The 26,614-nt window shown below is 40.7% G+C and overlaps 3 protein-coding genes across 5 annotated transcripts in view; 1 reads left to right on the top strand and 2 right to left on the bottom strand.

Moving 5' to 3' along the window:
* Window positions 1–6,689, bottom strand: part of LOC133407392 (neuronal acetylcholine receptor subunit alpha-7-like) — a 44,172-nt gene extending 37,483 nt beyond the window's left edge. For both annotated transcript variants that reach the window (XM_061685223.1, XM_061685225.1), the window contains exon 1: window positions 6,564–6,689. In XM_061685223.1, the coding sequence (XP_061541207.1) occupies window positions 6,564–6,633 (70 nt within the window). In that variant the 5' untranslated portion in view covers window positions 6,634–6,689. The remainder of the gene's footprint in view (window positions 1–6,563) is intronic.
* A 5,675-nt stretch (window positions 6,690–12,364) lies between these two features.
* On the top strand, window positions 12,365–14,926 carry LOC133407394 (uncharacterized protein C3orf85-like). The gene is made up of 5 exons (XM_061685228.1): window positions 12,365–12,452; window positions 12,584–12,619; window positions 13,185–13,309; window positions 13,652–13,737; window positions 14,480–14,926. The coding sequence occupies exons 2-5, from the start codon at window positions 12,586–12,588 to the stop codon at window positions 14,556–14,558; spliced, it is 324 nt and encodes a 107-aa protein (XP_061541212.1). The 5' UTR covers window positions 12,365–12,452; window positions 12,584–12,585; the 3' UTR covers window positions 14,559–14,926.
* Window positions 14,355–26,359, bottom strand: LOC133407393 (neuronal acetylcholine receptor subunit non-alpha-2-like). 2 transcript variants are annotated; one of them, XM_061685226.1, is made up of 6 exons: window positions 26,163–26,359; window positions 24,068–24,219; window positions 19,475–19,519; window positions 18,819–18,928; window positions 16,628–17,534; window positions 14,355–15,930 (listed from the first exon to the last, which is right to left on the bottom strand). In XM_061685226.1, exons 1-6 carry the CDS (start codon window positions 26,230–26,232, stop codon window positions 15,757–15,759), a joined length of 1,458 nt encoding a protein of 485 aa, XP_061541210.1. In that variant the 5' UTR covers window positions 26,233–26,359; the 3' UTR covers window positions 14,355–15,756. The 2 variants fall into 2 exon arrangements, with proteins under 2 accessions (XP_061541210.1, XP_061541211.1); XM_061685227.1 differs by lacking the exon at window positions 19,475–19,519.
* Between the last annotated feature and the right edge of the window lie 255 nt (window positions 26,360–26,614).

The following is a 26,614-nucleotide window of genomic DNA, read 5'->3' as shown; positions in this document are numbered from 1 at the left end:
TGTCATCGGGCAGGAGGCGGGGTACACCCTGAACTGGTTGCCAGCCAATCGCAGGGCACATACAAACAAACAACCATTCGCACTCACAGCCACACCTACGGGCAATTTAGAGTCTCCAATCAATGCATGTTTTTGGGATGTGGGAGGAAACCAGAGTGCCCGGAGAAAACCCTTGCAGGCACGGAGAGAACATGCAAACTCCACACAGGCGGGGCCGGGGATTGAACCCGGGTCCTCAGAACTGTGAGGCTGACGCTCTAACCAGTCGTCCGCCTAATATTAACTAATAAATACAAATAAATAGTCTTTTCGTGCTCTATGACTGCGTGGAATTGCATTGCACTTCCCAATTGTCTCGAATGCAGCAGATAAAAGACCACACATACAGGAGAGCACATGATAAGCATCGTGGGGATCATAAAGGTTTTAAATGTCACATTTAAATGGGAAAAATCAGAAGCCAATTTTCGTCTTCCATAATCTCCTATTCTCCCAAGCCGATGCTTTATACACCATCATTGTTGCTCATGAAGCTCTAATTTATGCAACCTCATTTTTTTTTGTATATTTTGTATGAGCATCCTCTCTTTTGACCTCCTTCTCTCACAGTGTTTCTGGCTGTCCTGAATACACTTGCTTTTTTGTGTAATAAATGAACACATTCCGCAGCCAATTGGGTTACGGCTTGAAATAAATAACAAGCCAAAGAAAACATGATTGGCGCTGTTTCCAATTAGTCGGCATCACCTAAAAATGGATGGAAGGAATTCAGTTGGCTCTCACTTCAGGTTGAATGTGTGCCTACCTGAATGTGAATACATTTGTTTGAGGTTAATCAGTCCATTATTTCTTCTTCTGTCAAACAGCTCAGCGATAACGTCCCGTCAGACTTTGAGACACACTCACCAGACACAGTCTATCCAAAAACAATCTGCCACAGGGACCCATTCTGCCTTTCACAGGCTCTCAGACTCGTACCTCGTGAACACACACCCAAATGTACAGCAATGTCTGATGTTTTTGTGTCTGCGCTTACTGAAGCTAAAACCGCTCAGCTTTCTGATGGTAAATTAGCCATCGTAAATGATTCGACACTGTGTAATTTGAGCACACTTTTAAGGAATTCAATGCAATGTTGTGAGACAAAAATAAACTAAGAATTACATTCCAAAAGTAACGTTACTTAACGACCACTGTTATTGAAGTACAGTAGTTTATTACCAGAACATTTTAGTCACCGCAACCAAGTACGAAAGCATGAGGGTAAAAGGTATTGTTTTAAGTGCGATTATGTATCATGCAGCCATAAATATCTTTGCCTCTCTATTACCTACAACTACTCCTAATCATACATACAAGTGTAACACATCCAGGCTTTGCTACATCAAAATTACGTATATCTTCCAAATAAAGTTAATGCATAAGTATAACACAAAGCTTGGAACTCTTGGGGGTCACAATGGTCTCATGAGTCATGATGAATAAACAATAAAGTGGTGAACAAACAAGCTGCACATAAAAAAAAAAAAAGATTACAAAAAACTCATCCAATTTGTTGAATTAGACCAAATCAACTTTAAATGAATATACTGCACATCAGACACTATTATGAGACCGATTCATACAAAAAATAAACGGATTTGATCGGATCAGCACAAAACATGGTGCCACATTTGAGAAACATAAAAGAGCTTCGATCCCTCGGTGTTTTGGGGCTGTGTTCTAGACGTGAAGGAGGGGTGGGGGTTGGGGGGAGGGAGTTCTGCACAGCGAAAGCACTGACAGCCCACCTCTCCCTCAGGGGCAGCTCGTGAGTCAACCAAATGACAACTATGCACATCTCCAGCTATTTTGGTGTCAAGATGTATTGGCTTATGTGTACATTTGTATAAGTAATGCAAATATTTCAATCCCGTGTGGAAAAGGGCTGAAAACAAACTCCCAAAGCGTCATTTGTTGTTTAATAAATAATAGCTAAACACTTTTGTCTCAGAAACTAAAATGCATTACACTTGCACTTGAATACCTCTACCAATTAAGGTATTATACAGTCACTGCACCCTTTATTGGGAGCACTGATGCAAAAATAAGGTCAAGAGAAGAAACGGATGAGGGGAGTTCTGCGTTGAAGCTCACAGATGTTCAGAAGCTGTAAACTAAAACCCAGGAGTTCATCTTGTTAGATCATCTCCAAGGGGAGGTGAGAGCAGGTCAAAAGTTGAATGTTATTTTTTTGTTTGTTTGTTTTAAGAAGTCAGAATTGTTGTGAGGTGAACATTTTTAGGCAGAGTATCAGGGGACTTCAATGAAGATATCACCAGCTCTTCAGATGCCCGCTAAAAAGCTGAAGCGGGCTACATTTATATTAGTTACAGCTGTGACCAGCAGAATGCAGCTCTACGGAGGGCACAAGGTGGTGCAAACTTTAGGCCGGTTCCAAGCCTGGATAAATGCAGAGGGTTACGTCAGGAGGGGCATCCTGCTTAAAACTTTGCCAAACAAATATGAGCGTTCATCCAAAGAATTACATACCAGATCAGTCGTGCCCCGGGTTAACAATGTCCGGTGGAAATGCAGCTTCTCTGGGTCGAAGATGAAGGAGAGGAAGCAGGAAAGAAGAGGAAAGCACAGAGCCTAGAACTGAATGTGGGGACTTTGAATGTTGGGACTACGACAGGAAAAAATCGGGAGTTGGTTGACATGATGATTAGGAGAAAGGTTGATATATTGTGTGTCCAGGAGACCAGGTGGAAAGGTAGTAAGGCTAGAAGTTTAGGGGCAGGGTTCAAATTATTTTACCATGGTGTAGATGGGAAGAGAAATTGACTTAAGGTTATTTTAAAAGTAGAGTTAGCTAAGAATGTCTTTGAAAAGAGAATCAGATCGAGTGATGAGGCTAAAACTTTAACTTGAGGATGTTATGTATAATGTGATTAGTGGCTATGCTCCACAGGTAGGATGTGACCAAGAGGTGAAAAAGAAATTGTGGAAGGAGCAAGACGAAGTAGTTCTGAGCGTCCCAGACAGAGAGAGAGTCGTGATTGGTGCACATTGTAATGGACATGTTGGTGAAGGAAATAGGGGAGATGAAGAAGTGATGGGTAAGTACGGCATCCAGGAAAGGAACTTGGAGGGACAGATGGTGGTAGACTTTGCAAAAAGGATGCAAATGGCTGTAATGAACTAGTTTTTCCAGAAGAGGCAGGAACATAGGGTGACCTACAAGAGCGGAGGTAGAAGCATGCAGGTGGACTACATCTTGTGCAGACGATGTAATCTGAAGGAGGTTACTGACTGTAAAGTAGTGGGAGGGGACTATTACAGTATGCATAAATGTTTATTATTTTTTGAGAGCATAGTTTCTGTGGCATTTGCACTATGTTATATTATCCATCTATTTTCTTTACCGCTTATCCTCACTAGGGTCACGGGCTGCTGGAGTCTATCCCAGTTATCTTTGGATGGGAGGCGGTGTACTCTCTGAACCGGTCGCCAGCCGATCGCAGGGCACATCGAAACAAACAACCATTCGCACTCACGTTCACACCTACGGGCAATTTAGAGTCTTCAATTAACCTACCACGCATGATTTGGGGATGTGGGAGGAAACCAGAGTGCCCGGAGAAAACCCATCCAGGTACGGGAAGAACATGCAAACTCCACACAGGCAGGGCCGGGATTTGAACCCTGGTCCCCAGAACTGTGAGGCAGTTGTCCACCGTGCCAATGTTATATGATTATATTATTAATATTGTTATTATTCTATTCTATTATTACAAATATAATGATTTCATGTGTTCAAATTACTAGACCAAAGTAATAATCCTACCATCTTTTTTAGGAGTCAAGATTTTGAATTTCCAATTATTTCTTAGCAGTGTTAAATTCTTATTTAAATCAGTGAGAACAACAACAATCAAGCAGAACAAATAAACAAGTGTCTTAATGGCTCTGTTGCTGTTTCGAATTTTATCGGAGAGTTTTATAATCTATGGTGAGCGATCACAGCCACAAAACCACTTGATGTTTAATCCTAATCCGGGAGCAAAGACCTTCCATGTGTCTTTCCACTTTTAAATGATCTTTCCTGCACTGTACGTTGTTTTTATTTTTATTTGTTTTCAACTATTTTTAAGACGCTTTTTATTTTTCTCTTTATTTTTAGAATGTAAAGCACATTAAGTTACCTTGTGTATGCAATGCACTATATAAATAAATTTGCTTTGCTTACAACTTTCATATTCATTGAACCCTCTCTTGAGCAGAGCAAACCCTTTGAGAACTGAGACTGTAAAAAAAAAAAAAAAAAAAAAAAAAGAGCTTAAAGCCACTACAAGGAAAACATGTTTTGTTTTGTGTTTTTCACACATAAAAAAGACCTACTACTGTGAAGTTTAATAAATGTGACGTTTTAACATGTAGCAACAAAGTACAAAACTGCTATGTTCACACGTATCCCAGCACTAACACAACATGGTGGGTGACCAGCCTGGTCCAGCAATATAGTATTACAGTTAAATAAAATAGGTTGTTTCGTGTTGCCACAGCATTAAGTCCTAATAAAACCAATGGAGCAAACTTCACTATTAAAATGTGTCTGAACCTTTGTGAGGGTCAAGAATAAAAGTTGAAAAGATGTAAGTAAGCTTCATACACAAAACTATGGCTGGCGGTCGTTTGAATCATATTCCCAAACAGAATTCTAATGTTGTTTGGATGCAAACTAGTTTTAAAAGTGACTTCAATTTGTGTTCAAAGTTAACAAAAAAACTGAGCCATCCATTTTCTGTACCGCTTTATCCTCACTAGGGTCACGGGCGTGCTGGAGCCTATCCCGGCTATCTTTAGGTGGGAGGCGAGGTACACCCTGAGCCATTTGCAGGGCACATAGAAACAAACAACCATTCACACTCACATTCACACCTACGGGCAATTTAGAATCTTCAATCAATGTACCACGCATGTTTTTGGGATGTGGGAGGAAACCGGAGTGCCCGGAGAAAACCCACCCAGGCAACATGCAAACTCCACACAGACGGGGCCGGGATTTGAACCCCGGTCCCCAGAACTGTGAGGCATATGTGCTAAAAAGTCGTCCACCGTGCCGACGTAAATAGGGATGTGAATTGAAAATTTCGCTGATCCTCTTTGGGGTTGTGGGTGAGCTGGACCCTAGCTAATATAGCTGATTTGGGGCCAGAGGCGGGGTACACCCGGGACTGGTCACCAACCAATTGCAGGGCACATGTAGACAAACAACCTTTCACACTCACATTAACACTGATGGACAATTTTGAGTCTTCACTTAACCTAAGAAGCATGTTTTTGGAATGTGGGACGATGGTGATGTATCTGGAGAAAACACACAAGCATGGGGAGAACATGCAAACTCCACAGTCAGAATTAGAGGCAGGTGTGCACATATCATTGCGCACCAAAGTGCACTCTTATTACACATATATGCACACAGATGTGCAGATTGCATGTAATATTCTAAACTGAGGCATTCCATGAAATGAATTAAGGGGTGGCAAAATGTTACTGTTGAATCATGTCACCATTATCCATCCATCCATCCATATACCGCTTGTCCTCATTAGGGTTGCGGGTGAGTTGGATCCCATCCCAGCTAACTTTGGGCGAGAGGCGGGGTACACCCTGGACTGGTCGCCGGCCAATGGGAGGGCACATATAGACAAACAACCATTCGCACTAACATTCACACCTCCGACTTTAGAGTCTTCAATGTACGTAACACGCCTGTGTTGTGTTGGAATTTGGGAGGAAGCTGCGAGAGAGAGAGAGAGAGAGAGAGAGAGAGAGAGAGAGAGAGCGAGTGAGAGCGAGAGATACACTCCTATTAATAATATAGAAACAAACAAAAAGTAAAGAGAAATACGACAGCAGCAATGAAGATGAATTTGAATTTTTTTCAATCTAAGAAGAATGTAAGAAAGAAAAAAAACAGATGGTATATTAGAACACGGTAAGTAATAAAAAAAAAAAAATAGTATAATTATGCTCCGGTAATATTTACACAATATGTGCAATGTGGGAAGTATATTATTGGCAGTGATACACCATATTTAAAGTGTACTGATCTTTATGGATAATATGCAAACTATTGCACAATGAAAGTTAGATTTGAACCAGTACAAAGCGAGCGATATGAATATGGCAGTGTATAGTATTCATTTTAATATATATAATATTGATTGTACATATCTAATATGCATTACATTATAGCCCAATGCCAAGAAGTATCTTAGGGTTGTTATATGAGTGAATAGTGATAGATTGACATTATAAATATGTCATGAATTATTTGAGATAAAAAGTATCTTTCAAAAGAATTCATTGAATTAGTCTCAATATATGCAGAACTGCAAGTGCTGTAATCATTGTTGTTCGACTTTCAAAACAAGTGATAATACAGACTCCTGCTTTCCAAAGATCAACAGCACAGGTGTCAGTGTTGCGTTGACGTTCGCATCCGTCCTCCTCGTCGTGGCCCCACTAAAGGGACCTCCGGCGTGTCAATCATTTGTTTGTGTCTTTCATACCTTTGAAGAGGATGGCTGTCCACAGGTAAAATGCAAGCGAACACGCGGCCCAAAACTTGTGGCACCGCATCCTGGCAGGTTGGCAGCGGCCCCGGCTGCTACTGCTGCTGCTGCTGCTGCTGCTGCTGCTGCTGCTTCTGCTTCTGCTTCTGCTGCTCCTCGTCTTGGCAGGCTTGCGGGAACAAGAGGCAGGAGAGAGGCGGGGTAAAGACAGGAGGGGAGGGGGAAAAGGGTGCAACATGTCTGCTACTGACAAGCCACAATGAAGATTAGCGCGTTCACGAGACTTTACATGCGTGACACGGGCTGAACGGTGGTGCGTGTTTGTCATGTCATGACACAGCTTTCCATCAGGTAGGCTAGACACCTATAAAGTTTCCCAATCTTTATTGAGCCAATGGCACATTTGATACATGAGAAAAATCTCAGAGCACACCGTCACAATGTCACAAAAATTATACATACTGACGTAATGATGAATTTGTCTCAATTTAGCCTACTCACACATTTACTTGGTGAGAAATCTGCTGAAGTCAATTTTATTTATATGCTGTCAGTTGACAACAGAAATTACAGTGGACATAGAAAGCATACACCCTCCTGTTCAAAAGAACACCATACCGACAGTGAAGCATGATGGTAGCCACGTCATGTCTTGGGGCTGTTTTTTCTTCAAGTGGAACTGGGGCCTTTGACAAAGTGGGAGGAATTACGAATAGTTCCAAAAAACAGTCAGTGTTAGCACAAAACCTTCAGGCTTCGTAGAGAAATATATATATACTGTATATACGCATATATACAGTATATATATATATATATATATACTTTGCGATGGTCTTGAGACAGCTCTCTGCTCTTACCGATCATGAGATGTGTCTTGAGTCACACCTTGGCAATGAAACCTTTTTGTTGGCCATCAATTCGGACTGAACTAGCTAATATTCATTCGCACTGACAAGGGGCTGGATTGATGTTTGATTAGTGATAGATTTTAGGTGTTGTCTTGGCTTTCCATGCCTCTTTGCGCCTTCCTCTTTTCATGTGTTCAACACTTTTTCCCTGTGTCATTTCACATTTTGGCACGCAACTTAATTTCTGATCTTATTTGTTCTACTTTCTTTGTATGTATGGCTTATTTCGATTGTTCCCAACATCTGGTGAAAGGTTCAGGTCAGTAGCACCTTTGGAAGTATATTTAGTGAGAAAAACTCTCCAAATAGATGCCATCACACCCATCCTGAAGAAACCCAGTGCTGAGACATCTGACCTCAGTCTCGACAGGCCAGGTTGTTTCCCCACAACTTCAGTCGTACCTCAACACAAATAATCTCCATGAACCCATCCAATCACAACATTGAAACTGCCCTGGTCAAAATCACAGATGAACAGCCGACACTGGACGACTCACCATCTTTATCCTCGTGTATTTCAGCGCAGTGTTCAACACCATTTCTCACCCGCTACTCCTGGACGGCATGGCTGGCGTTGGGATCACTGGTGTTGCACTCTCCTGCTTTTCATCATACCTAAATGACTGAACAATTTGTCCATCTGAGGAATCAGAAGTCTGGGTGCACGGCTGTCACACTGGGTGTCCCTCAGGGGTCAGTCTTGGGTCCCCTTCTCTTCACCATCTACCTCCTACCCAATCCTCCGTCACCATGGGATCTTTTTTCACTATTTCACTACACCGACTTCTATCACACGTGCCTGGAAGACATCACGACTTGGATGGAAAAAAACTTCCTCAAATTAAGCATCAATAAAACCGAGGCTCTTGGTTAAAATTCCACCCTTTCCAAGTCACAATTCACCCCTGTTTCACCAATCATCATGGACAGTTTCCCGGGATCATTTTCCTCCCATGTCAAGGGTCCCGGAATCACCATGGAAAGCAGACTATGGAACTGTTTCCCCCCGCACATAATACGGACAGACTCCCTCACAACATTTAAAAACCAAATCAAAAACTCTCATGTTCAAACGAGCATACTCACTCTCACTAGATACTCACTTGTACTACACTTATGTTGTTTCTGTTGTGCCACTGAACTATGTTGAAGTGAAACATCTAAACCTAGAGACTATTGTAAAGTTTTTAAGGGGGCCTCAACTACTTGGGTTTTTTTCACAATTTGCCGCAGTCCTCTGTCGCTAACCCTGCAGATAGCAGGGGTTTTCTTCAATCAGTTGTATGAATGTTTGAATGTATGAATTACATTTTGTGCCTGTCATTTTAAGTAGCTGGCATAGATACGTAAATGAATACATTTGTAATAAATATAGGACATGCAAATTTCCATACCAATTAACTCATTCACTACCATTTGACATTTCTACTACGGGTTATAATGAGACACTGCCGCAAAGGTTTGTGGGCCTCAAACATGTGAACCACAGTTCCCCATGCCTATTCCCAAAGCCAAGTCAGGTTAGAATAAGTGTCCAATTGGTTGTTTTGTTTTCATGTGGCTAATGTCTGAAGTAATTACACTCACCAGAGACAATCATTATTTGTGAGCTCATGGTTATTATGGTCGCTTGTGGTTATAATTATGGTCGAATATACCAATTGCCACGATCTGCACTCACAGGCTCACTTCCTCACCACTCAACATTGCCGACTTGTTAATGAACCTAATTAAAGAAATCTCCTGAGATTAAAATAAATAAATAAAAATCAGATCAGAAATTGTACCTTTTCCAAAGCTAAAAATGCTCAGTTTTAATTGTCACTGTCAGAAAAGTATCAGTTTAACAATGTTTATATTTGTGGTTGACGCTTGCAGTGTAAAACTGCACTGCATGATACTGAAAGCTTCTCATACTGTATTTTGTCTACTTTATTCAAAGTGAACATTTCGGTACAGTTCTCGTATATGATAAACATTTCGCAGGTGTGCCCAGTGACATAGCAATCAACTGTATACAGTATGTGTATGCATCATATTTTACATCTCATTTATACTTCCAGCACTCTTTCACCACTTGAAATGTTTTTTTTGTTTTTGACATTATTCTAGGCCAGTCTGGCTCACAAGTTGATGAGGTCTAGATCATTTCAGGGAGAAATAGAGGCAATGAGGTGAAAAAAAAATTCTCGAAAGGTTCTTACTGACTGACTCCCTCTTTTCTTCCCTCCGTATTCTAGTTACCGGTAATTCAAAAAGCAGTCCTGCTGATATGTTTATATCTCAAGGCACTCTTTTGAAAGAGTATCATGCTATTAAATGTGATTTGCTGGATAATTTAATGCGTTTGAAGATGCTTAGACAGCCACAGTGAACGCAGTGAACATTTAACAATTACCTCTCATTGGGGAAACTGTAACAGTGAAAAGACCATAGACAAAGGTGATCATTATAGGATTCCATGGTAACTGTCTACATTTTCCAGGACCCAAATATATTATAGTATGTCCAAATCAAATCAAACTGTATTTGAATAGCACCTTTAATATATAGAAATGCAACACAAAGTGCTTCTGCAATTTTAAAACTGATGTTATGTGCGACCGCCCTCTGGTCCTCGTCAGCACACCAGCAGCAGAGTTTTGCCGTCACTGCAGATTAACAATAGTCTTTTTGGGAAGACCAGAGCGCAGGGCATTACAATAATCTAGATGACAAGACATAAAAGCATGCATCAGCACCTCCATGTTAGTTTGAGAGAGGCAGACTCTATGTTCTTAAGATGATAAAAAAAAAAAAAACTACCTTTGCAACGTTTTTAATATGTGATATAAAATTAAGATCAGAGTCAAAAATGACATCCAGGTTCTGAACATATTGTGATGGATTTTAAAGGTACAACTGCTGGACAATGAGAGTGTACGGTGAAAACGTAAAGTCAAAGACTGAAAAACAGTGTGGAAATACAAATGTCGCCTACTTGTCTGATGACAGTGTAAAGGTTCACTGTCATTGTAGCTTTTTAATGCAAAATATAAAAATAAAAACTGATGCCTTTAAAATATTCCTCACTTACACTTCACATCCTGCCGCACTAACAGCTAATAATAAATTAAATAAATAAAAAACTTTGCCAGCACATATCCCCCAACCCCCCCCCCCCCCCCCCCCCCACACACACACACACCCACCCTCCACTGAGGCGCCTAGAATAGGACATTTTTGGGAAGTGTCCGCCAGACCGTCCACCAAAACAGTAAAATAAATAGCGCAAATTAAAAGACTTAAAAAATGAAATCAATTCATGTCAATAGACCACAGAAAGACCACTGATGCATAATTATGTGAACCTGCAGAATGTTTTTTTTTTTTACTTGTACTGTAGAACTATAATCAGCTGGTGGGTGGGTGCCAGAAGACAGAATAAAGAGGTAAGTGTAGAAAATAGTGCAAAGAGCAGAGCGAGATATTAATTCCCTTATCTTTAATACATGAGCTGTGTTCCAATAATGGACTTAAATGTTGTGGCATTGCTTTTTCACCCTTTTATCTTGGCTCCGTAACTCCTTGACTGTGCGCACTTTTCTTTTTTTAGTGCCTCCTTTGTTGTCTTCTTTTCCGATTTGTGGTCACAGCAGAGACAATGGGCAATTGTTATTGTTCGGATGCAAAAGCGAAGCAATAGAATCCTGTCACAGCCATGTGTCTTTTTGCATGTGTAGAATTGGATTAGATGATGATTATGATTGTGTCCTACTCTGTTTGTTTTATTTAAGTCCATCCATACTTCCATTTTATACCAGTGGTTCTCAAACATTTTACCCCAAGTACCACCTCAAAACACTTAGTTCTCCAACTACCACAATAATGACTAAAACAAAAAATACAGCATTTCATCAAACCTAATTAGACACAGGATTCATTCCTCAAAATTGAAAAATATTTAATATTATTGTAGGCTATTGTAACATTATGCACAGTCTAAACATTAACACAGCGCTTAATATATGGGGGGGGGGGGGGGGGGGGGGGGTAAAATATACCTAAATAATGAAGCAATTGAAATGTATTGTGCATAAATGTTAAATAAAAAATGTACCTAAAAAATTAAAAAAAGAAAACAAATTTAAGATGTATTACTAATGTATCGTACTGAGCAGTTAAATACCACATGAATTGTTACTAGGCAGTAATGTTTTTTGTGTACCACAACAGGGAGCCCACATACCACTAGTAGTACACATACCAAACTTTGAGAATTAACATGTTCACCTGTCGAATGTTCCAAACAGGTGTTTTTTTTTGTTTGTTTGTTTTTTAGCACGCCTCAACTTTCCCAGTCTTTGTTGTCCCTGTCACATCTTTTTTGAAAGATGTTGCAGGCATCAAATTCAAAATGAGTGAATATTTGCAAAAAAAAGTTTCAATATATTTAATTTTAAAATACAGTACAGTATTAGAAACAGATGTCAGTATGGTGCACTGCAGTTCTACAGTAGTGGTTCATAGGTTCAAGGGCTTCTGGAAAAAGCCGCGGTTGTGGTAAGAACCCCACCCAGTGGAGGAAATATTATCTTACCGTCTCACACAGACACAGAGACAGAAAGGCACACACACACACACACACACACACGCACACACACACATATATATATATATAAATATATATATATATAGTATGGCATGTGCTAGGATATCTTAAATCTGAAACGCTATTGACACGTTGAGGACGACTTCATACTTCGTCGTCTTTATAATAAATCCTAGAGCCTAACTTGCTCCTGAAGTGAAGCAACAGCAGCATGTGTGTATGTGTGTGTGTGTGTGTGTGTGTGTGCGTATTTTGGCCGGTGACCTTCCGAGGCTTGTTTGTTTGACTTCAGTCATTCCCCTCTGCTTCTTGGTGAAAGAAACGCTTGTCTTGTTCTCGTCCACATCCTTCTGTGAGATTCTCAGGTTGGAGCTGAGATCCGTGCAGGTAAATCTTGCACTTTTCTTCTTTGGATGAATAACGAACTGTACTTTATTTGATTTTCCCCTTTAATGTTTATTTTCTATTATATTTTTTTACACTGGAACTATTCACCTAAAATACCTTTCATTTTATAGACATGAAATTTGTAATCCTGCTGGCTGTTTTGACTGGTAAGTACACTAATTTAATCCTCATCATCATTTTCATCATCACCATCATCAACATCATAAACGTACTCATCATATTGTCATAAGTTATTCAAACGTTTGCACTCACCGGCCATATGATTTCTTGTTATAGCAAAAAAATAACTCTGCTTTCCACTACTTTACCCTCAGTGATAAACACATTCTTAAATGAATACTGTATGTGTCCTATTAATTCATATCTCATTACAAACTGAGTTAACCACCAGTACACAGTATTAAACAGTTTTTGTATTACGTTGTGCATGTGTAGCTGATGTTTTACTTAGTGTGTATAAAGTGTGTTGTTGTTGTTGTTGTTGTTTTTAATAATAAACAATGCATACAATTTATCCAATCTCTGATCGGATATATATGAATTGCTTATTTTTAAAGGCTGAAGAGAACTTTATTCTCATTTTTTTCTGCCTTATTTATTCATCACTCTCCAGCCCTGAAGGTTTTTTGTTTGTTTGTTTGTTTTTTTTTTTTTTTTGTAGAGGGTTTGTTGCACTGTTGGGGCTGCCTACTGTCATCATTTTGTGTTTAGGGGTGCTGGCGGCCCCATTCGTGAGAGAAGAGGAAGCAAAGCGCTTCATCCGTCTGAAAAGACAGTCAGGATACTGGGACCCCCACAACTCTCAGAACCAGTGGGGTTACACCATCCAGGAGCAGGTGACGTATTCGCTGCTAGTTTAGACATACAGGGAACCCGCACATATTCAGATATAACTATTTAGCTGATTTTGTGCACATACCAAAGCACTTGGCCAAAGTGTTGCTTTGGCACGCTCTTGTGAACTATGTTGAAGTGAGTTGTGGAACTTCATGTCGTGCTTTGCCACCGTCTTGTTGCATCTGTAGGGAATTATAAACTCTTTGGGGGTGTCAGTTATTCACGCAAGGTGATTTAGGCAGGGTTTCGCTGTACAGTACTGTACAGTCATTGTCAAATAGATTGCAATACAACACCCTCGTGGTTGCATTAATTTCTATGACCTTGATTTTGTCCTTCAGGCGAACGAGTACTGGACAGCTCTGCGAACAGACGCCCAGTTCTACATGGATATGGGCAACCTGATGTTTGACCGCTCTGTGGCGGAGTAAGTGACACAATATTGTAGCCAATGTGGTGCGCACTGGCCGTTTTGTGTTTTGGGAGGCAAGCGGGTGGTGCTCTGGTTAAAACTCTTTGTGACACAATTGACAAAATAATTGTAAAATTGACATTCACCGTTACACAAGTCATTGCCGAGTGTGCATTTGACAGCGTTCCTGCCAACTCGGCCTGTCCTTTGTTGGCATCGGCGACCTCTGCCCCAAGTTGTCAAGGAAGCAGCATAGGGAGCACGGCATACACTATGCCATTTTTTTTTTTTTTCTAAATTATTACTGGGCTTTGTCAATGTCAAATTATTGTGCCCTACGCGTAATGGCTAACAAAAGTGGCTCCAAACAAATATGCAATGTTGATACATTTGTGCACCAGAGCTAAAGGGAATTGTACAGTATATCTGTTCAAATGAATATATATGAATGCTGTATGTAGCTTTTAGTACATTACCACTGAGAGAGATATTAACTCCAATAAGCACATTATACAGTAAGAGAGAGTACTGTTGTTCTGCTGGTTGGTTTCCTACCTAAGCAGGTGGCGTGCCAACATTTTCTACATATAAATAAATAAATGAACACCACTAAATACATAGTTTTACGCTTAAATTGTATTTTTATTGATATTTTATTGATCTATTTTAGCTGGGGCTAAATTGACATAATTTTCATCATTCATATATGATATCATGATAATATTACGATCATAACACTTTTCTATTGACATTGCAGTGAGAACAACAGGCTGTACATGGAGATGTTGCGCAATGCTAGAGCACACTTGGACAGCCAGACGGGAGGACGCAAATAGGAAACATGAAGACAAATGATATGAGGGTTGATATGGTAAACAAACATGATTATAATGTGGTTAATGGCAGGCTTTTTGGAGATAATGTTTCATTACGGTGTCATAAATGCGCTCCTTAGTTACGTTTTAGATGCAAATGAGAGTTGCCACCATGTAACATATTTGGCTTATGATTATACTTTAGATGCACTATCTATTCAACAATACCACAGCAATTTAATCAAAGCAGGCAGAGAAGATACAATATCCTTTCGAAGTTTGCTGGCTAAAATCCCCGCTTGTATTTCATACCGAGGCAGCGAGACTGTTTAGATTTGTTGTAAAACATGCTGACTCATCTTAGAATAGTGTCATTGTGCAGCAGTAAAATCCAGTACATTTAGTGAAATGAAAAAGTGTGTTGCAGCTGCAATAAATATTCATATTAATAATACATTGCCAAGTATTATTTCTACGCAGGGCTCTTTGTTCTTAGTATTATTATTATTGTTATTCGGCGCCACAGAAATAGTGGTGATTCTCTTCTGATCAAAAAGTAATCATATATACTGTATGCATTTCAGGAATTTAAATAATATATTTTAAAAAGGTTTTAGGCAAGAAATACTATAATTTTATGTTTTGTTACCACTAGGGGTTACTGTCACACACTGACACGCTCACATTGCTAATTAAGCGTCTCGTACACTTTTATGCATTTTATGGAAACAACTTTCATGTATGCATCACTTTGTAATTTTGCTAGACTGATTTCAACACAGTCTATCGGAAGACGTATTTTTGGATGAATAAATGATAAGTCATTTTTCTATCAGTAGGCTAACCTCAAGACCTTGCTTTTGTCAGTGACAGCTGGAATTTACTGTACTGTCACTTTGTGTAAATGCTGAAAATTAACCATTCAAGCAGTGAAATCAGTTAATATTTGTCTGTACATTACTTACTCTTACCGTGTAAATTGCATTAGCATTTGCATTAGCAAAATGTCAGTGCTGTTGAAATTCTGTTTATCTTCAGAACACAAAAACATTAAAAGGGAAGACAGTGCAAGAGATAGAAGAGTTAACACACAGAGCTGCATGGAGGAACAGTGTGTGATAAATAAGTGTAACAATGAATTATTATAAGGATAAAAGAGCCCCTTTAATAAAATGATTGTCGATCATTTATAGACTGAAACATCAGTTGTCCGTCCGTGCTAAAGCTGTGACATTGAAGTGGGATCCTCACTTGCAATTGGTGGAGGGACTTTGAAGAACATATGCAGGGCTGGAGTGAAGATAAGAATGGTGCCAAGTATTGAGACAGTCAGGAATGCCCAGAGGAAGATCCTGTCTAACACCTGGGCCACAAACTTCCAGTCTTGTACCACCTGGGAGATAAAAAAGAAATGTGAATTTAACACAAGGCAAGGGTACAATGACAACAAGATATTGATATTGTATATTAAAAACAGGATTTTCTGTGTTTCATATAGACCTGTGCATGCCAAATGATAGTCATGTTGAAAAATGTGAAATTTTGGGATTTTCAGAAATGCGTAAAAATGCGTAAAATTTAAGACCTGTTCAAAGTCAAATGGATTGATTTTTTGTTTCTGTGTTGTGTGAGACGATCACTTGATAGTGATGTTTGATACCACCAATTTCCTTTCCAATCCGATAATGTGTAAAATTCCAGTTGGTATCGCTGATACCGATTCAATACCGATAGTTTGTGCCACTACACCTAATGTAATCTAATTGTAATAAAGGAGTGCATTTCAAATTATAAAGAATACACGGCACATATAAACAAACAACCATTCGCATTCACACCTACAGGCAATTTAGAGTCTTCAATTAACCTACCATGCGTGTTGTGGGATGTGGGAGGAAACCAGAATACCTGGAGAAAACCCACAGAGGCTCAGGGAGAACATCCAAAATCCACACAGTGGGGCCGGATTTGAACCCGGATCCTCAGAACTGTGAGACGGACTAACCAGTCCACCATATTACTATTGTGTGAGCTATGGCTCACTTCCCCACACACCTCCCCCCTGCTTTAGACTGATATGAGGTTATTACCTCTCGAATGAAGTGTTCCTTTCGGATGTGTCTGCTGATGTATCGCACTGAATAGATGGCCTTCTCCAGCATGGTTGCCCAGGCCTCGTCCTCCTTTCCATCAGAAGCGCTCTGTCCTCCGCTTGCCCTCTGGCCTGCTCTCCGACCTCCAGATCGTGGCTTCACCTCGGGACTTTCAGGAGCCAGCTCCGGGTAGTGGTACCGGTCGATGTGACCTCGCATGCACAGCAGTCTGGGCAGCTTCTGAAGAAAGAGGTTGCGAACCCATGGCGACATGGGGTGGTAGGTGGCCGACGAGCGGTGGTGCACGTTGATGACGAACACGGTGACGATGATGGAGAGCGTGACAAAGATCATGATAAAGAGCAAATACTCGCCGATGAGAGGGATGACTTTGGAAGACGAGGGGATGATCTCTTCGATGACGAGGAGGAAGACAGTGAGCGACACGAGGACAGAGGTGGAGAGAGACAACTTTTCCCCTTCGTCGGACGGAAGATAGAATACCAGCACAGTCAGGAAAGACAACCCCAGACAAGGGATGATGAGGAAGAGCGTGTAGAATAACGGCAACCTCTTCAGGATGAAGGAGTACGTGAGGAAAGGATAGGAATACAGGCCGTCCTTCCTGTTCCCCTTTGCCCCCGTGGCGTTGAGAATCTCCCACTCGCCGTTATCGAAGAAGTCCTTCCTGTCCACCTGGTTATCAATTAAAACGAGGTCTACCATGTTCCCGTCGTAGGTCCAAGAGCCGAACTTCATGGTGCAGTTCTGGCGGTCAAAGGGGAAAAAGGTGACGTCCATGGTGCACGCCGACTTGTAACTGGCAGGCGGTGTCCACGTGATGACCCCGTTGTACTTGACAATTGCTTTGGTCATCAGGGAGCCTTCAAATCGCCCGTCAGCGCTGAAAAAATGATCATATGCACAGAATGTTTGTTTGTTTTTTGCAGTTGTGTAAATGATTTAAACGGGACATATTTTTCCAAACCAACTTTTTCTAGTATATGGGATGTAATATTGTCTCTATGGTGCCTCGTTAAACGTGAAATATAAATTAAAATCGTCCACGCATTCCTGAACTCCAGATGTTTTGGTTTTTTTGCTGAGAGCCCTGAAATCACGTCATTCGTCATTAGCGAAGCTCTCCGCCTTCCCTCTCTGCTCCCGAGCCAGCGCTATCATCATATCAAACGTGTGGGTCACAAGTGGGTCTTCTAGGCAACCAATGAGAGCAAAGGGGACAGTCTTATCCAAATATGGTGAAAAGGGATACAAAATCGGGTCAAACAGATGTAGCTGTCAGAGGGGGCTTTTCTGGACACTCTAAGGTGTTTTTTGAAATAAATATACAAAGTCCATGTTAGACATGGACTTTGGAGGTCGAAATAGCCAAAATACAAGACCTTTAGAAACACTGTAGTATAGAACAGCCTATGAATTATAGAATGTTGTCGTCCATAACGTTTCATGACACATGCCATGTCTGCAGGACTAAACTGGTTTTTAATAGCTTATTTTATTCAGTGTATTGAGTGAATTATGTTCACCGGTTACATTTATTCTTTGAAAAGGCAGTGGTTCTCAAACCTTTTTATAGAATGTACCAACTAAAAAAAAATGTGTCTCTCCAAGTACCAACTTAGTGACAAATATAAAAATACAGTAGCGTAGCACGACCAAGTGTTTGTCAAAAACAAGGCAGTTTATTCACCTAAAAATTAAATGTAATATTATTTTAAGCCACTTCAACATTATGCTCAGTTTGAACAATACTCTAAACTAAAAAACAAAACAAAATTATATATTCTTTACTAATGATTCAATTAAAAGGAATTGCACATAGTTCAATAAGTTCAATAAAAAAATTTGAAAACAGAGTTCTAAAAGATTTAATGTAAACGAATTGCACTTAAATAAATGCAACTGTACTGTACTTGATAAATGTATTGTACTCGATTAAAAAAATATCTAAGCCACTGTAACATTATGCATACTTTGATTTGAATGCAGTGATTTGTTTAGATATCACTAGAGGGAGCCCAAGTACCACTGATGCTACGTGCTTCGCTACGCACACACTTTCGAGAATAACTGCGTAAATGGATTCGGTTTTATTTCATTCAGTTCACATTTCTAATTTATCATCTTGTATCTTTGTGGACAATATGATGAAGATGTTAAATCTTACTTCTCATAGAGGACAATGTCGGGGAGCCAAATGTTTTCAGATGGAACTCGGATGGAAGCGATGCCTCCGTATTTATCTGGATTCCAACGCAGTTTGTAATCCGTCCATTCCTGCGCATAAGAAAAGCAACACTGACATCTTAACACCACCTATATTCATCATCTGTAAGCATCGAAAGGTTGTTATTTGTTATTTACAGTGGCTTTAGCAGAACATGATTTTCATGTAGAAACTTTGATTGTGTCTTTTTGTGGATGATGTCGAGGTAGGTAAATCCATCCATCCATTTTTAAGAGGGCATGTTCTCACTATAGCAGAGCGGGATCCCACCTAGCCCAGGTGATTGTGTCCGAGGCGTTATACACCTTGGACTGGTCACCAGCCAATCACAGCCAAACAACCATTCACATTCACTTGTGGACTGCTTAAGCCTTCAATCAACCCAACGTGCATGTTTCCGGAATGTTGGAGGAAGTCGGTGTAGCCGGAGAAAATCCACACAGGGAGTGGGAGAACATGCAAACCCCACACTGGAGAGATGCAACTCGAATTATGGCAATCATTCAGCAATAATACAATGATAAGCAACAGTGTCACAGCGAGTTTTTAAACATAAATACACAGGTACAGAACTTTAAATGTTGACTCTAGCTTACCTGCCACAGCCAAACATTTGTTGTCATTAGCTGGTTCTTCTCATCCTAAACATGATAACACAAATAAAAGACTGATGTAAAAAAAAAAAATAGTCTTTATGAAGAGATGATCACATGCTTCAAAACTCACCAAGAGCAATAGAGTAGGAGCACTGCATCATATTGAGTAAATGATTTTCTCTCTAGGGATTGACTTTTGATACATCTCTGGCATTAGATCTCATTTAGATTGTGCAGATCTACCTAACGAAATGGATGGTGAGTGTGCAGTCACGTGTTGAGGTTGCACTATGGCATGACCTTATTTCAGTGAACTGAATTTGGATGCTGGATTATCTGAATTACTTCAAAGAATCTCTGCTTTTTCCCAGACAACAAGAAGAAGGTATGAAAACCTGAAGAGCTAAATAACAGAGGCCAAAAACAAGAGTACTAATACTACTCACACCGAGATGCAGGGTCAAGACGGACAGAAAGAGAGAAAGATGTACAATAAATAAATAAATAATCACGTGACTTAAAAGCTGTCGAAGTCTGCATGTGAGGGAGTGTTTCCGATGAGTCCAGGCCTCAGCTGTCACCCTCACTTGGACGCTGGAGCCATCACAATGAGCAGAGGTGAAGCATATGATCTAATAGTGAGCTATGCAGCAGCCAATTTGGGAGCCTCAGGGGGACAACGCAGAAAACATTGTCGCCTCACTCTCCCTCTAGTCCAAAATTCAAAACGACCACCTGACTGAAATTGTTCTTTCTCTCAATCTTTGTATGGAGCTTATGTGACAGGATGGCCGCAAATGGCCCTCCATCCAGTTTTCAGAAGCCCGCAACATGTACCTACTAGAGGTAACAGTTCACACAGCCCGTAACATTGAAAAAAAAAATAATAAAATGGCTGAGGTGCAGCATGCAAAGTGTGCGTGTCAAAAGTGAGGGGCTTGTGACACCCACATCCTACATGGATGCGACACCCCTCAAAACTACTATTACCAATACATTGATTTTATATAGCGCTTTTTTACATATACAGACACAAATTAACTATTTACAACTTTAAAAAGAAACTAATTTGTCTTCATAACACACTAGTGCATAAGATACTTGAGTGTCAGAAGCAACAATGTTTTCCTCCACTTTCTGCTCTATGCCACGTTCCAATTTGTAAATATATCACAATGATAATTCAAGTAATTGCTTTCAAAAATGTTTATCTTTCTACAGTTTGTTTTTGTTTTGGTTCTAAATGTGGAAATGAGGCGGCACGGTGGCCGACTGGTTAGAGCGTCAGCCTCACAGTTCTGAGGACCCGGGTTCAATCCCCGGCCCCGCCTGTGTGGAGTTTGCATGTTCTGCCCGTGCCAGTGTGGGTTTTCTCCGGGCACTCCGGTTTCCTCCCACATCCCAAAAACATGCATGAATTGGAGACTATATTGCCCGTAGGCATGACTGTGAGCGCGAATGGTTGTTTGTTCCTATGTGCCCTGCGATTGGCTGGCAACCAGTTCAGGGTGTATAGGACAGTTGGTACGTCCAAAAAGGTTTGGACACCCTACATTAACAGTTGGTGGCTTAACTGACAAGCTCTCATTTCAGGCCTTTTGGTTTAGTTTTATGTGGCTTTTTGCTGCACTTCAAAAGCGGGAGCAGACTTAACAAGGGGCCCCTCAGACAAGGAGAGCATGTTACAGTACGAAAAGAAGAACGAACAGAAATGACAAAACGGACTTAAAATGAAAGTAGTAAGACTCACTTGTCACAATACCTATCTTCACTTGTTAAGGTAGAACAGTTTTATTGTTTTCACATATTTATTAAGAGCGGTAAACTTCTTATTAGACCTGCAGGACAGTCGAGAATGTCACAATGGAAAACAATACGTGTAACAGTAGATAGGATAAAAAGTTGCAGGGTGAAGTATCAGACAAGGTAAACAAAAAAGAGATACGCAGGAATAAAGATAGCACAATATGAATACCATGTTTTCAAGACCATTAGGCGCACTTAAAAGTCTTAAATTTTCTCCAAAATGGACAGGGCGTCTTATAATGCGGCGCACCTTATGTGTGCACCGAGTTCCAAAATCTGTAAATGTTGTTGCGTGACTTGGACTGGGAGCATTTCCTGCCGACACGCCGCTTATATAGAGCAAAGGCAGACGTGACTGAGGACGGCATGCGGACGTAAAGGGGGGAGGGTGTGCGTGAAAAAGGACTTTAAAGACACGCCTCCAGTAGGTATATAGAGCCGGTATGTGCATTGTGCAAAACAACATCGGTTTGGCTAAGGACCCCCGAAAATGGCACCTACAAAGAGACAGGCTTACGAAACACAGCACAACTGCAAGCTAGCAGTTACACGGAGGAACATGGGAATCGAGCAGCCGCGAGAGAATTCAAGGTCAACGAATCCACGGTTCGCAAGTGGAGGAAGCAGGAAAACGAGCATCGCCAAGTCAAGAAGACGAAGCACCGGGCGAGTTACGCCACCATGTGTGAATGGATTGTGGATGCCTGGGCTAAGGTATCTGCTTTGACTGTTGTCCCAGCTTTCGCGAAAGCCGGCATCATTGCTGAACAGACACCCGGAAACGAGACTGACTCCGACAATGACGAGAGGGAACCTGGCGTGTTTGATGGAGAACTTGCCCAGCTGTTCATTTCGGTTACAGAAGATAAGGACTTTGATGGATTTGTGGATGAGGATTGATCAAAAAATAACATGAGTACATTGTTAAATACTTCAATAAAGTACAACCGAACTCAGTTTTGCTCCCGCTGCCTTTTGAAAAACATACGCTAGCATGCATGCTAGCGTATGTTTTACCATGCCTGCGCCCAATAATACGGTGCGCCTTATGTATGTGTTAAATACAGAATTAGACCCTGTAACTGAAACTGCCCCTTTTAATACGGTGTTCGGTATAGTGTTCCCCTGCATATTACTACTCGGGGATTCACCTCGTCATGGATTTTTTTTCAGGGGAAAAAAATCACTGAAAAACTCACCAATTCACCAATTTGTTTGTGCTCAGGCTAAAGCGTTAATATAAACGTATTGCCTTGGCCCCATCTTGTGACATCTTGGTGCCAAGGAATTATTGTGAAAGTGAGTTAGGTAGCGTCATGAGTTCTTTACCACCATCTTGTGGCATCATTGGGCAATTATAAACCTTTTGTAAGGGCCCATTATTACCGTAATTTCTCGTGTATAATGCGCACCCAGGTATAATACGCGCCCCCATAGTTGACCTCAAAATTCTGGCAAACCCTTCTACCTATGTATAATGCATTTTTACAATGCATGATTTTGCTTCTACCCATATGATCAAAATATTAACTATTATCTGTATTTTGCTGGTTTTTTTTCAAATAATTATTCTGAAGCTAAGCACTTTATTTGAACACATACTTTGTTTATTTACCTGCTCTTATTTTGAAATTCACAGCACTACTGTTATTTAGTGAATGATAAAACACACAGTTGCGCTCATATGTTTGATTACCCAGGCAGAATTTGTAAGATGGGTACAATTCTTGAAATAAAACATGAAGGACCAGGTGAAACACATTTAATTTTATTTTAATGGTTTTCAAATTACTGCGATTAGCTGGCAACCAGTTCAGGGTGTGCCCCGCCTCCTGCCCGATGATAACTGGGATAGGCTCCAGCACGCCCGTGACCCTCGTGAGTAGAAGCGGCTCAGAAAATGGATGGATGGATGGTTTTCAAATTAAACGGTCAAGCATTTCAGGAGAGCATTATCATGAAACAAAACATAACCATAAAGAAATTAATGATCGTTGTTGTTCAGTCATCAGCCATATTTAAAAAAAAATATATATATATATATTTCACAAATTCTGTAAACTTATGAGCACAACTGTACATGCAGTCATACGTACATACCCCTGTCATATTGTAATGAAAGTGTAGGCTACACCTTTTTATAACCACTAGGTGGCAGTGGCGTATTACAAAGAAAGTGTACACCTTTTTTATAACCTCTAGGTGGCACTGGCATTTTGGAATGAAAATGGACAGGTTTTTCATAACCACTAGATGGCGGCATACATTTATAAAATGTGAAAGTTTTTTTCCATTTCCCCCTATACCTATGTCCACTATTGACCTTTGACAATTTTTTTTTGGGGGGGGGGGGGGGGGGGATGCGCATTATACACGAGAATCGGTATTTCGGTATTCGCAGCAGGGCTCGGTCCTTAGCCCCTGTAAACATAAAAGTGACACTGTGCAGACGGTAAAACAGAACACACAGGCGGTAGCCAGTGAGAAAGAAAGTGACTCCAGTGTATTACTGACTAGATGAGACTCCCCCCACCACAAACGTCTGCCTTTGCAAAGATGACAACTTTCAGTATGATGCAGCGAACCTGTCCACCTGAAATATACAACCAAATAATAAACATAATGTGATAAGCCAAACTTTTTGATTGCAGCTCTTGGATCTCGTGACATTGTGCAGGTGCACCTAATGAAGTGTAGTAGGTAAGCAAGTTTCGGTTAGTAAGTGTGAAGTCTACACGAGAGTATGTTGTGAAACAGAAGTAAAAGCAGTGATGTGTTCCTTCTCACCACATCGACCAGCTGGGAGATCTTGAGTCCGAAGCGGACTCTGATGGTGTCGTTGGCGTGCTGAATGGGCCTCACCCAGCGTTGGTAGCCTTGGAAGAGGTTCTTCAGCAGAGCGTCCTCCATCTCTGCCAAGGACACAAACTCATTTGGCGCTAGAATGAGAAGAAGACCTTGACAGTGAAAAATTACACCCAACAACCATGAATCAAATGAAGTATGAATGTAAAAGTCTGGTACTGCATCCATAGGGCTTATGTTGTTAGCTATGGAATGTCAATGTATAATTGTATTGTTTACCAGTTAAACAGCCATCACTGCAGTTATAGTGTAGTACCTAAATACTGTCCATTCTCACGATAAATATTTCTCAAGAGACACATACAGTCGGAAATGTGTCATTGGCCTCTTTTTGTCTTATGACACATTGAAGTATTATTAAAGTAGTTCAGTTTTCTTAGTGAAAGGACTTCTGGGCAGCACTTTATGTGTCAGATTATTTTATATTCACAGGTACCTAAATACCTTGACACACCAACCATTTCATTCGGTACACCTGCACTCACTAAAAAGATCCAATATAAGATCAAGCTCAGTTTTGAGTGACAGTCAGGTGGTCATAGTTTGCAGTGGTGTTAAAGTGCACTGCCTAATATTTTGGGTCCAGTAGTTTTACAAAAGGTGCCAAAGATTGCTTCAACCACAAACAAAAACTTATTGTTAAATGAATACCTCTCTGATGTCAATCAAAAAAGATTGCGAAAATCTCATTAGAGTGTGCAGGTCTACCTAATGAAATGACCAATGTGTATTGAAGAAAATAAAACGATTATGTGGGTCTGTTGTTGTTTGTTTTGAGGTGAAAGCCCATTCTCAATGTGACCATAAAGACAGAAAAATAATATGGGCTCACAGAAATATAGCAGCACATGTTGATGCTTCAAGAATATGCGTATGGAAAGCTGCTTGAGCATTTATTAGTTATCATGTACTAGTATGCTCTTTGTCCTCACTAGCAAGACAATTCAGCTCACAAGTGAAACGGCTGTCTTAGTAGTAACGTTTTTTTCCACTATTAGTGCCACTTTTGCTCTACTACTAAACAATTCAACCTTACTGGCACACTACTGCTGTACTATAGTAACACTACCAGTCACAACTAGGCACTAGCACCCTCCTGGACAGTAGCACCAAAATGCAAACATGTAGTAACATGTAGTTGTTCAACTAGTTTGCCAAGGCTGTTGTTTGATATTATAATTTACAGTGAACACCCTCTATTCACGAATCTGCAAAAAATCGAGGCCCCCCCTGTAAAGGTTTGTAATTGCCTATGCCACATGATGGCGGCAAAGCACCACTTGTGTCTCAATGAACCTCCTCAACTCACCCCAACAAATTTCCTTGACACCAAGATACCATCATGATGGCGCCAAAGCAATAATGTCGACAGCCAAATTCAAAAATGCCCAACCACGGATAGGTGAGGATTCACTGTAATATATAATGTAATATTATAAAATTATACCGGTACTAGATAATAGCTAGCACTTAACTAGTAACATATAGGCGTCAATTTGTGCGCAGATTTGCCTCACTACTAACAGTTGTCCTACTAGTATGCCAATGTTGTCCTTCTAGTGTGCAAATGTCATAAAATAGTGGAGAGCAGTATAAACGTTACTAGTAAGACAACAGTCGTTCTACAAGTGATTGAAGGACAAAGAACATACTAGTATATGGCCCTTATACTAGATTTGAAGAGCATCAAATAAATGCTCAAACAGCTTTCCATGTACTAGTATGCTCGTCGTCCTTAGCAGTTGGGCAACTTTGGCATACAAGTAGGACAAATACATGTCATCGGTGAGGCAAAGCAGTGCACTAGTTTACAACTGCATGCTACTAGTACTACTAGTGACATGCTACTAGTGCACATTTTTGTCTCACTTGTATTATGTAGTGTGCGAAGTTGTCCTAACAGTAAATCTTTCTACTAGTGCGCCCTGGGCGTTGTACTCGTGTGCTGAATTGTCTTACTAGTGAGAACAACGAGCGTGCAAGAGATATATGCGCGTGCCTTTGCATCAGTCCTTACCAGTGATGGTGGCCAGGGTGACCGGGCAGGATGCAGCCGAAATGAAGAAGAGGAGCACCAACTTCATCATGTCCTGTGCGCTCCTGCAGCCTCTCTTCGGTAACGTTCGATCGTCACGTCGAGGTTCCCATCAAGTCGAAACCGGCAGGCTGCGGTCCCAAACCGGGAAGAGAGACGGCGGGCACACGCTGACTCCGGGCTGGAGCGTCACAGGATGAGAGAGGAGGGGGCTGGGGGGTGGAGGAAGAGGATGAGGGGTGGAGCCACCGCAACGTACGCGGAGCAATGGAATATTCATTATGTCACTGTTTTATAACGTTGTAATGTTATAGAACAAGCCCTTGAGTTGAGTTATCTCTTTGTAGGGGGATCTACAAATTACATGACTTACATTTATGATTCTACGACATAAAACAGACTCTTGCTCAAGTGCAGAACTTGCAAAGTTTTAA

This window comes from Phycodurus eques, chromosome 9, assembly GCF_024500275.1.
Source record: "Phycodurus eques isolate BA_2022a chromosome 9, UOR_Pequ_1.1, whole genome shotgun sequence".
NCBI lineage: Eukaryota > Metazoa > Chordata > Actinopteri > Syngnathiformes > Syngnathidae > Phycodurus > Phycodurus eques.
This window is presented reverse-complemented; position numbering and strand designations above follow the sequence as displayed.